The following is a 12,334-nucleotide window of genomic DNA, read 5'->3' on the forward strand; positions in this document are numbered from 1 at the left end:
ATCTCATCAGCGGAGCAGATTAGAAATTTCAGGCTATGAAGTCATTAACGGCAGCAGGTACACTGCATGTGTAAATCTGCTTACTTTAATACTGTGACCCAGCTGCTGTTAGTTTACCTTTTTGTGTTATTGTAGTAATCTAAACAGGAGATAAGAGGTAGTGGAAAGAGGAGGAGGGGAGAAGAAAAGACGAATGCACTTATGTCAGTCCGTCCCACTTCTATTCAAGTACAAATGCCTGCATACCAGCACTGCTGACGACTGATCTGATCCCACACACACACACAAAGGCGCTCTGTGACGGCCTGTCGCGTCACACGCTCATCATAGCGCTCACTCACACAGGCACTGAAAGTCAGACCGGAGCTGGGAGATGCTACGAGCTGGCAGCTGCTGAGTAAGTCCACTTTCCCTCCTCTGCACTCCTCTTTCATTCTCTGCCTGCTTTTCTTGCTTGATTGCTATTCTCCGGCCCGTCTAAGTTCATTTATCTCTCACACTCTGCCCCGCCGCTGTGAAATGGCCAGTGTTTTCTCACACTGAGAGACCTTTCAAACTTTTCTCTCAGTATGCCGTGCACATGCCTTTCTGCTTTTCTTTCTTTCTTCTCGGTGTATGTGTAGCGGCAGAGAGGCTTATTTGCATGCTGGCGCAGAGCCAGAGCCCAATGCTTTACCTTTACAGAAGAATAACAGAGCCGCGAGTTTGCTAATTTTGTCCCTTTCTGTGATATTATTTCTCTAAAGAGTCTGCAAGGGCTGTTATTGTCTTTGAGAAATCTGGACGCACTCACGTCTCAGTCTGAATGCTTCTCTTTTCCCAAATTCACACAGTTGATTGTGGGAGCTGTGGTGCAGGTGTAACGCTGTTCATGAATAGAGAGCTGAAGCAATTTGCCACAGAGCTGAATGTTTGCTATGAAGTCTTCGAGTCAGGTTGGGTTTATTTGCATTGCTCCCAATCACAATCTGAAAGGGCTTTAGCAGCCCCCATTCAATGTACAGAGTGTAGGCGTTCACATAGGAAAGAACATGGATCACAAAGACATCACAGCAAGGGAAAAAAACTACTGACAGATATTGAACGAAGGGACACTAGTTCTACAACTGACACCAAAACTAAGCTGCTCGGTTTAGTGCGATTTGGTGACCTGTGGGTAGCACGGCCAGACCAAATTGACTGTTTTCTACTGTTTTGAGTTCCCAGGCTAACAAAAATGTACAGGTGCAGAATATCCTGGTTTCACTGCTTCATTTAAGCTGAATTATTCCGCTCTTGTTCAGGATTTAGCAGAAGTGGGCAGATCAATCCAAATATCGATAGTAATGATGCTAACTCTGGTATTGGAAATGAATCAATACTTGGCTGATAGGATCGATACTTTGTTTCTGTCCTCTAAGTACAGTATGAAGCTCACTGAACTAATTATTGTGGACGGTATAAATCACAGTGATTTAGGGTCATTAAAATGTGTTCAGAATTTGCAAACCGCCCATGATTCATCTCATAAATCATGACACACTGGACACACTGCTCTAGCCTACATGAGCTGCTTTTGCAGGTTTTTTAGTATCAGTATGCGTGCTGATATCTGCACCTCTTGCCCTGTATCGGATCAGTACTAAAATTTGCACTACTGAGCACCACTAGGATTTAGAATCACTAAATGGGCCCCCCTGTGAAGCACATGTGGCCACACCTAACCTCAAAGGAAACTTTTATCAGTGACCATAACACTGGATCGCTCTCAAGCGCTCATTGGTCAGCTGTTATCAGCCACACAAATCCTATTGGCTCTCACTCAGCAAAACATTAGCCCACATATTTTAAAAACTGCACAAGGTTGTTTTCTGGGATTTAGACTCTCAGGGCTTCCTGATTAATTTATAACTAACTGTGTTGACATGCATGTTGATAAGGTTCTGAAAAAACGAGACTGTGTGTGTGTGTGTGTGTGTGTGTGTGTGTGTGTGTGTGTGTGTGTGTGTGTGTGTGTGTGTGTGTGTGTGTGTGTGTGTGATATTCAACTCTTTATCCCTGGGTCTGTTACTCACAGATAGCATAGAGTCATTAGCACCCCACCCTGTCTATGTCTGTGTGTGTGAGTGTGTTGACATACTGAACCTGCCCCTATTTGCCCATCAGTGTTTGGAAGCACAGCAGCATTCTCACTGCAACACTCACACACACACACACACACACACACACACACACATTACACTTGGCATTGTTACTTATTTGCTTAGGGCCTATTGTGTTCTGCCAGCCAGAGCTGCATTGAGTGAAAGGGAACAAAACAATAAAGTAGGTTTAATCTCTCTCTCTCACTCTCTCTTTAAAGCCCACAACAGAAGCATTTACTGCCCAGTTGATCCGGACACTCTACCCTGCACCTCCGCCTCCAGAAAGAGCCTGCACACTCCTGCTGCAGTCCAGAGAAACAGCACTTGACAAACAACACCGAACTGACCTCCAACTGCCAGGACTGTACCTGATCCCATATCCTTCAAAGAAAAGGGCAACCTGACTCTGAGCACAGCGGGAAAAGAAGCAATCACACCCCACTGCTGAAACACGACCCAGTGGACCGAGAGACAGAGGGGCTGACAGTCGTGTGTGGTGCCCGGGAAAAGAGGCAGGATGCTGGCTCAAATCCTTCAAGATATGTGGGTGGAACCTGAGGTTCTAGAGGCCCTCAGTGAGGAGCAGAAGAGGATCCTCTTCCTCAAGATGAGAGAGGAGCAGGTACGCCGCTGGAAAGAGCGCGAGGAGAAGGAGGAGAGGGAAAGAGGACACAACAGGAACACCAAGTCAAAGAAAGGTACAGCACTGGTTATTCTGTAGTGGGTAAACTTGTTCAGCTTACCATACAGGTCACACTTGTATAAATTCCAGTAAGGGAACAGCCTTAAACACTCATGAAACAACATTGTTTGGAAGAGGAAGGACCGAGGTTTCTGGTAAACCTGGCTCCCATTTTTACATAACATCATTAGACATGAGGTTAATACCGTCCGGTCTGATATCACCAGATTTCTTTACAGGAACAGCAGGTGTCACAACTCTTTCGACAGGTTAAGTAGGCGGAAATCATTTAGGTAAATGAGAGAGAAAAGCTGCTGGTTCACTAAAGACTAAAGCTACCTGTAAAAAGGTGTAATTGATTGAAAAATAAAAACCCAGAAAATGAAACGTTGTGGAAACATTATGGTTTATTTATCAGGCTAACTGAAATATGTTACGATACAGGACCTGTATTATTTCTAGTCTTGTTTACATTTGTCAGTACAGCGAGCATTCAAGGCTTTGTTTGTTATTTAAGTCAACTATTTTCTTAAAGTAAAGGTTGTAATCTGTGTTTTGGTTAGCCTATTTATTATACACTTGTATAACTTCTTGCTAATATAACTTCTTTTGTATGCCACAGAATACAAAAGCAAAAATTAAAATTAATAAAACAAAACTAAAATGAAACATGTTTAACAAATAAAAGCTAAGCTCAAAGCTAGCTTAAAGCAAAAACTGAATTGAAAACAAAATAAAAACTAGCTAGCTCTCAGCTGGCTGACAGGCCTGAATCTTGAAATTTATTTTACAATAAATTTATATGGATACATTTATTGTAAAGGTGAATATTATATAGATAGTAATAGTAAGACTAGAAATAGGTGAAAGAGCTAGCTTAGCTTTTCCTCTCTTTTTTTGTAACTGTCCTTAACAATGTTTATCTTGCTAATTTAAGATGCACAAATATAAAGTGCAAATAAAGAAATACAATGAAAAAAATACATAAGTTGCAGCTTCACAAAGTTTCTGTCCCAGCTTTATCATGGTTGGCTAACAACAGCAGCAACAGTTAGCGTTTCTCACATTTTCTTGTCTGTATACTAAGCTAACCTAGCAAGCTGCTGGCACTAGCTTCATTTAGCTGTTTATTGTTATTTTTCTTATAATAGTGCTGTAACTCATTACTTTGTCTTATACAATGAATATGTAGCTTGCAAAGAAGAAGAACTTTGACAACCCGCTCATCCCAAATTGAAAATTATTTTTTATTAAGTTTTCATTTTAGATTGCTTTAAATATTTAATAAAGCCCTGGGCAGTATAACCATAACACGTTAAGAGAAAACACCATGTTTTTCCTGTAAATATCGTTCACTGCAAATCACTTCATGCTCATCATGTTTAATTTAGTTTGTTGCTTGCTGCCAACTCCTTTGGGGGGCTCCGAAAATACAGATTTTAGAAAATGGGGCACCAGAGTTCATTTACACCTACTTGAAAACTTCTAAATTCTCAGTACACGTGAGCAGTGAAGCACGAGTTTTGTACAAAACCTTCTCTGGTTACCAATCTGACTAATGTGTTCAGATTACGCCCAAAGAAATCCAGTTTGACCATCCCTGTTGTTCTCTCTTACTCATTTCATCCAGCCTTCCTCTAATTAAGGTGTTATTCTAACTCACTGAGACCCTGCCGCCTCAGCCGGTTCACCTGGACAATGGATGTGTGTGTGTGAGCATGTGTGGGTTTGATGGACAGATCTCTCACAGCCAGCTGAATCATTCTGTTGGCTGAAAGCTGAATAAGATCGAGGAGGTCCTGTGGTTCTGGGGCGTCACCATGCTTTAAAGCACATATTAAGTTCCCATCTTTGTCCACCCAATCTCTGCCATGTCACCTGAGAGGTGACGGAGTGTGTGCCGTTTGCACATTGCACTCCATACAATCCTTCTGCCATCTTTCTGTCTTTGTTCACTGTTCTGTGGATGGGAAAAAACAAGCCTTTACATGTGGTGTGCAAACAGGTCTTTAAATACAAATGCATGATTAAACCTGCACCTATGTGTGAAGATTTCTATTATGTGCTGCATTTCTGGTTAATTTGCGGGTGTGGTGGTAATAAAGACAGGCACCGCAGGTCTGTAAAGTCATGGCAGGTGATCGACACTCAGCGAGGTGGCTATAAATGTGAATACTGAAGGTGTGTTTTTGTTTTTTTTCTGACATCACAGGTACCATTATGTGCTATGTCACTGCATGCGTAGCACACAAGCCAATTGTCTAAAAATAAGTAGCTGCCATTATTAGCTGGAAACCTGTAAATGTTCACTGGTCCCGCTGGGGGAATTTCAACACTGACAATTTGAATTTTAAAGCCACGCCCCAATCTGTGACATCACGGCAGGTGTTTGGTCTTTATCAGGTACTCTACTGTCATGGAAAAACAATCAGCAGCCGTCAGGATGGGGGTTTATTTTTGAATATAACGTCATAATGAGGCAATGGCTGAAAACACCCAGTTTCCAGGATGTGAACGCAACATTATAAAATTTATTGATTCATAACTGTGAGTGAATTCATGATTATTGTAACATTAGACACTTAAATAAAGGTTTTAGCATTACAACATGGTCTTAAAGTGAAACTTAAAGGGGACATTTAAGTAAACTCTTACTGAAGGTGAGAAGGTAGTTTTGCTGTAGGAGACAATTAAATAATTCCAGGGGGAAAACGGACACAGAAAACACAAACTGGGTTAAAAATGTACTAAGGACAAATCAGCAACAAGCAAAGTGTTAGAGGGTAAGTCTGTTCCGGGAGTGAGGCTTCCCAACACCAACACTTATAGGACAGCACCACCTTCTGGCTGATAGCCACAATAACAGTTTGTTAGACGACTTCATTCTAAATGCTGCTGAGCATTTCTCTCCGAGTGTAATAAGGATATATTTTATGTTGTATGCTTCATATACATTTTGTTTTCCTCTTTTATTTTCTCTCCAGCTTCCAGTAAACACGTGAGGTGGCTCCTTGGGCGGGATGGTGACGTGAGCGTCAGTATAATCGGTGAGGTGGACGAACTGAGATCCTCCAGACTCCTCCAGAACCTCATGAACAACAGGTAGAAACACATAGTGTGTTTTTCCCCAAAAAAATATCTTTGACAAGTCGACTCAAAGAAATCCAAAGGATGATAAGCTCTTATCTTATCACAGTAAAGAACAATAACCTATTTTCAATAGATCTGAATTAATGTTGCTCTGCATCGTGTTTTTAACGTAGCACATAACATATAGATTCTCAATTATGTTTGCGTAGATCAACAGTGAACTAAATACTTTCAGTCAGCCGGACAGTTCCTTGCACCAACATGATTATAGAAGTTACTAGTGACATGGCTGACTGGTGGATTCATTTAAAGGCTGTTATCGGAGGGACTAAAACGGATGTCTTTGTCTTTCAGATTTCAGTCTGATAACATGAATGCCATCCAGAGAGTGGACTTGCTTCCAGGGAGTGAGGACCAGCAGCTTAACCTTAAAGAAGACATCCAGCTACCCATCACACATGTAAGTTCCCATGTTTGAAATGTGTTTGAAAGTGCGACGACCTGCGTGTGTGTTAGAGTTTATAACATTGAGTCGTTTCGGTCTTACGCGCAGGATGACACGGCTTCACCGAATGACCAGTCATCCGAGGAAGACATGGACTCGTGCAGCGCTGATGACGACCCGAAGGACACGGCCGAGGACAGCGACAGCGAATCAGGCAGCGGCTCTGACAACCTCAGCGACTGGACTCCGCTCTACAAGCCCCATTTTAGTAGTCATGGCAACCAGCCGCTCAGAGCCCCGCTGGCGGACACAGAGAAGACTGGCCCCCAGGACAGAGGTGAGAAGGGAGGAGAGGATAGAGGAGGGATCTATGTATGCTAGTGTTAAAAGTGTACGATAATCACCAACTCTAACTGCTTATAAGTTCAGGTTAATCGATATAAAGTGGGTCTGAATACAAAATTGTAGCTATTTATTAGAACAGCTCATAGAAACAATAAACTCAAAGAATCAATCGGCACAGATGGCTCATGGTCAAAAGTGTACAAAAGTACAGGAGCAGTACAGACGCGCACTATTTTACTGTGAGCTATGAAAAACTGAACTATCAGGGATCATTATGCAGGCCTGTTCAGTGTTACAGTACATATTGATTACTGCATGACTCACAATTATTAAGCTGATTATTGTTTTAATGGAACAGTTCATGTGAACATAACACAACTGTGCTGGATAGCTTGTGTGTGGGTTGCCAGGTTTTGTTGATGTGTAGTAATCACATGTCCAAAACCTTTTTATTATCATACATCATCACGACCGTCAGGCCCAGACAGTGCTTGCCTGTGAGCAGCTTCATGTAGGAACTATTTTCTTTCAACTGTCTACATCCACCATCAGCTAGCAACATTATGGGCACCATTAATATTTTCAACCTGTGATGCTGCGTGAACCTCTCCTCACGGCGGGGTGTAGTTCAGTGGAAAGGAATGATATCTGTCACGATATCTGGCACGTGCCATTTTAATCTACTGTAGTTAAGAGAATGACAAACATCTCTAAAACTAGCAACTCACAGCATAACGTGTCTGTTTGATATTTACGTATTAGCTTATCCTTGGGAAAGAGGTGCCACCTCAGCTGTATCCCAGAACATGTCATTGATTGCATCCTGTGCTTCTTTTCTTAGAAACCGCGTGCTACAAAGAGAAGCCAGAGGGCAGAGGTCGCGTGGAGCAGCTCAGGAAGAAATTCGCAGATAATCATCACAACACATCAACTGCCTCCAAGAAACCACCCATACCAGCCAAACCTGCTCATCTGCAGAAGTGAAGCGCACCACCGACCCATTAAGACTCCACGTGTATCTCTGCTACACATGACCCCGAAGAGCCTACTCTATTGAGTGTAATGAGCACTCTGTTGTACAGCAGCAGCTCAGGCTGAGGCTGCACGTACTGAAAGAAAAGGATTCTGACTTGAACCCGAGCAGTGAACAAAAGTCCACTTTATTAGACCTTATTTCAAGGTCCGAGCTACAGAAAGAGAAACATCTGGGGGTGAAGTGAGAGAAAGACTTGAAAGCTTTTGGACTGAAGTCAACCTGAATGATAAAACTAAGCAGCTTTGATGTTGAGTTGAAATTCGAGCACAGATACGCTCACACGGCGTCTGTGATTGACAGGTCGACACAGAGCGTGGTGTCCAGACACAGACTATTGACTGCAGGTGAAAAACACTGTGGTTTTATTACTGACATGTCATAAGCAGGAAAAACTGATAAATCATCCGCATTTTTTTCTTCACTGATCCAAAGGTGGGAGCTATGTTAAATGTAGTCCATGTACCGTATTACTATAATGTTTTTAACTGTGTTGATTGCTTGTTGGCAAAATTCTCCTTCAGCGTTTTAGCTGGCGTAAAAGTTTTGGGTTTAAAAGAAAACAACCAAATTCATGTAAAATTATTAACAGGGTCAGTATACTCAGTGTACTTTCTACTGTCCCTGACATTCACTGACAGACACGGACCTGCTCAGGAGGCCTTTCAGGTTTGGTGTCTTGCTCAAGAACAATTTATCCAGATGTATATGATAATATTTGGAATATGTGGCAGCCTACAGTGCCTTTTTTTCTGTCAGAGCAAATGTTACCAATGGAGTAATGGCCACTCCAGCACACTCGACTTGAAAAGAAACTGTACCTATCAGATTCAAAGGGACTAAACTGTGGCTCTTTTTGACAAAGCTGCAAGCTCTAGCATGCAGCATCAGGTCTCTGAGTTGATCTACCAATCCTGTGTCAGGAGTATAATGAAAGTGAACGATATTTGATAGAAACACTTGGCTTCATTACATGGTGAATTCTGTCTTTTCTATTTTTTTCTCTGAAGTTGACCATAAGACTTTTAGTAAACTTAGGTCCTTTAAGTCAGCGGTCCCCAACACCCAGGCCACATGGCTCCAGTCTGTGGCTCGCTTGGTTCTGGGCCGTGAGATATGAGACTTGGGTGTGAAACTCATGGTTTTCAGGCTTTCTGTCGGTTTTTATTGTTATTTTTTTATCGGTTTTATCGTTAACTCTCCTGGGTCTTTTCCCATGTGTTATGAATAAATCTTCTTTTTTTGTCCAATACTGGTTTTATGTTGTTGTATTTATCCACAACACCTTAAAGGCTGGTCCATGAAAATATTGCCGGACATAAACAAGTCCGCGGTGCAAAAAAGGTTGAGGACTGCTGCTTTAAGTATCTCTATTCCCCACAGAATGCTAACGAGTAACGTTCCTTCAACTTTTACTGTGCAATAATTTATCAGGCTGCCTCTAAAATTACACAACAATGTACAGTTTAGTAGACCAAAATAAAATAATATCTCATAATTATAATAAAATAACCCATTTATACGCTAATTGTGCAGCACACAGGAAGGACATTACATAGACATAAATATTCCACAAAACAATATATTAGTGATGATACAATGACCAAAGTAGTTGAAAGTTAACTTCAATAACACTTAAATCTAAGCATTTCAATTTCTCTTTGCCAGGTATACTATACTTTTTCATTGTGTATCTGTAGTTGGCTAATCTGAAACGACGTCAGGTTCTGTTAGAAATGCACATATGCTCTCAGGAATTGACCCGTAGCATGTTACAGATAAACATAATACTGGAATTCAGTCAAAAACATGCTGAACAAGAGTGCACATGTTGAATATATAGTGTACAATAAGTGATTTCAGTTACAGCATTATGATGAGGAAAGCTAATATCTAAACATTAGCGTCATTGACATAAGCAAGTTAGCATGCTAATGTTAGCATCCAGCTCAGAGCACTGCTCCTCACAGACTTTAGTAGGGCAAAAGAAATTTGATGAATTTAGCCAAAAACTAAAAGTTGTGATATTTTATTTACCTTTTATTTGGTGATTGGCAAAAAATAACAATAAAAATAGCAAGAAACAACCCACTAAACAAACATTAGCTTGTTTTTTTTGAGGGAGCGTTTAGCCACATTTGACATCTGTTGACCTGACCAACGTTTTGTGGTTAAAATAAAACAAATCCATATCTTCATGACTTCAACATGGCCACATGCTCAGGATCGCCGACAGCTGTGGAAGCCACATAAGTGCACTTTTTTTTTTCTTTTTTTTTTACTTGTATTGGCTATTTGGACCCAAAGATGTTAACATTTCTATACTTAGCATCAGATGAGGTCAGTCAAGAGGGCATAATCAGGTGATGGACTTGGCAGGGGGGGAAATCCACATTTTAGCGCTAAAACACTGCTATGTTTAAGCTCACAGAACTGCACGGTCATCAAATTAGAGGGACTGTGTGTAAAAATAACTTATGTTTCTATGTTGGTCAGGCAAATTGGATGTGAACACCCTCCACTGCTTTGACTCAGCACTTTAACCTCATGGCCATTGCTTCATTTCTTTTCCACTGCGCTGGAGTACATATCTAAAACAGTGAAAAGCATCTCCCTGGACAAATATTTATAGGCTCTACTGCAGCTTTACGGGACATTAGGAGGAAGAAGCCAGAGAAAAGAACAAAATCACACCCGTGGCAGAGACAGCAGTACTTTATTTTTAAGGTTTGCACTGTTTGAGCTGTAGTTACTACCTAACCATTTAGTCACATGTTCCTTTTACTTGGTCACTAATTAATTCCTAAAAGTCTTCACCAGCTGACACTTTGTTTTTTACCTTCTGTTTGTATTTGTACTGTATATGTCCTACATGGGTTTATGCCTGTTGTGTAAAAGAACAAACTAAAAGAGTTTTCTTGCTTCTAACAAAGTTGTGTGTGTTCACAGTGTTGGTGTGTGTGTTTGTGTGTGTAGGGGTAGGTGGGACAGCTGCAGATGACACAGAGAAGCTGTAGATAGTGGTCACTTACACAATGATTATCTATTCATTGGGCTCTATCAGAAAACAGCCCATCAGAGATCAAACGGAGAGAACAGAAAGCTGATTAGCATGTGGTTCAGACTGAGACGGAGGGCGAGACGCTAGGGGAGACAGAGAAAATGAGAGTCTGGTCACGGGAAGCACAACGTCACAGTCAACTCAGTAAACCTTCTCGCATTCCTTCACCACTTCCACACCCTCACCCTCTGTGTGTGTGTGTCTGAGTGAAGAGCGTGTGAGCGTCTGTCCGGCCATATATCTTGAACCATGTGACTCTACACGAGCAGTCATGCACACAGCGTGAAAAGCGCCGCTATATATAGTAGGACAGTGTTGGGTGTCCCAGTAAAGCATTGTGGGAGCCTGTTCACCTTTGTTCCTTGAGAAAGCTCTTCTTGGAATGTTTGTATACACTCGTGTGCTGCGTATAGAGAGTGCTGCTGCTCCTAATTATTTTCTATCCACCTCGAAAGGTGAAATTAGGACACATGTAGCATGTCATGTGTCGACCGTGTGACAGTAAACAACATATATTATCTGGCTGTCTTTTGGAAAAGCTATCTCCTAATCGTTTCTGTGAATCAGGTCATTGTGGGGAAAGACAATAAAAAAGAATCTGTGACAGACAACACCTTAGGCTGTCATTCCACAAGAATGCAATGGTAGTCTCATTTATAGCCTGAAGATAATTGTTACTTAACGTGTAACAATTCTGGTTATTTGACTAGTTCTAAGTTTCATGAATTAAGGCTTTTTATTCAGTTTGCTAACTTTGAAGAATTCGCACTGCAAAATAACAGTAAAACTAAGTAAGCTAAGTTACACAGCGTAAAAAACTTGTTTTCATTTAACCATGATCAGCTCGACTCTCAGCTTAAAAACATTATCTATCATAAGCCCTAACTTATAGCCACGTCTTTTAGACATGATGTGTTTGTAACGAGGCTTCTCTGGTAAAAAGCTAGTCTGTCATGTAACCCCATGTTGTTGTTGGTCCTGCATCATCATTATCATGTTGGTCCAGGATCAACAATGCTACTGACCAATTGGATTGCTGTGATGTCATTGCTTGGGAATGTGGAGCGAAAAAAACTTTTGTTTGTATAAATCTTTCTTTTATTCTTTATTAATTTATGCAACATAATAAATGTTTTAGCAATTTAGATTTGCTGTTAGCCTAATTTAGATTACTCGTGCTAGTTTGGTTGTGATAGTTTTTTATAGCATTTGCTAACTTCTTGGTTAATGCTAAGTGAATACTCTGACAACATGATTGGTCAGTTGCAATGTTGATCCTGCACCAACACTGTTATGATGATGTAGCAGGAACTCTAACATGTGGATATCAGATTGTGCTTCTCATGTAATTATTTGAAACTATACAAATGTTGAAAACTACATCCATTAAATTTGTTATCTGTGTATCCGACTTAGGATATGTGGGTGGGGCTGGAATTTAAAGCTGCCACTGGGCAAAAGGTAGGATACACCTGAAATGTGTAAGATTAAACATTTTTAAATCCAATAAATATTTTTAGTGTTTTTTGCCGCCGTTGTTGGAAACTGGAATTGC

General features: G+C 41.0%; 1 protein-coding gene across 2 annotated transcripts; it reads left to right on the top strand.

Moving 5' to 3' along the window:
* The first annotated feature begins 275 nt into the window (after positions 1 to 275).
* On the top strand, positions 276 to 9,129 carry LOC146581922 (uncharacterized). Of its 2 annotated transcripts, XM_085288308.1 has the most exons (6): positions 276 to 397; positions 2,342 to 2,821; positions 5,790 to 5,907; positions 6,250 to 6,355; positions 6,449 to 6,677; positions 7,527 to 9,129. In XM_085288308.1, exons 2-6 carry the CDS (start codon positions 2,641 to 2,643, stop codon positions 7,667 to 7,669), a joined length of 777 nt encoding a protein of 258 aa, XP_085144434.1. In that variant the 5' UTR covers positions 276 to 397; positions 2,342 to 2,640; the 3' UTR covers positions 7,670 to 9,129. The 2 variants fall into 2 exon arrangements, with proteins under 2 accessions (XP_085144434.1, XP_085144442.1); XM_085288316.1 differs by lacking the exon at positions 276 to 397 and having other exon boundaries at positions 2,212 to 2,821.
* The last annotated feature ends 3,205 nt before the right edge of the window (positions 9,130 to 12,334 follow it).

The sequence above is a fragment of the Mchenga conophoros genome, linkage group LG2 (assembly GCF_057382185.1).
Source record: "Mchenga conophoros isolate Kocher_MC1m ecotype Shallow Benthic linkage group LG2, M_conophoros_male_GT1.1, whole genome shotgun sequence".
In the NCBI taxonomy this organism is placed as follows: domain Eukaryota; kingdom Metazoa; phylum Chordata; class Actinopteri; order Cichliformes; family Cichlidae; genus Mchenga; species Mchenga conophoros.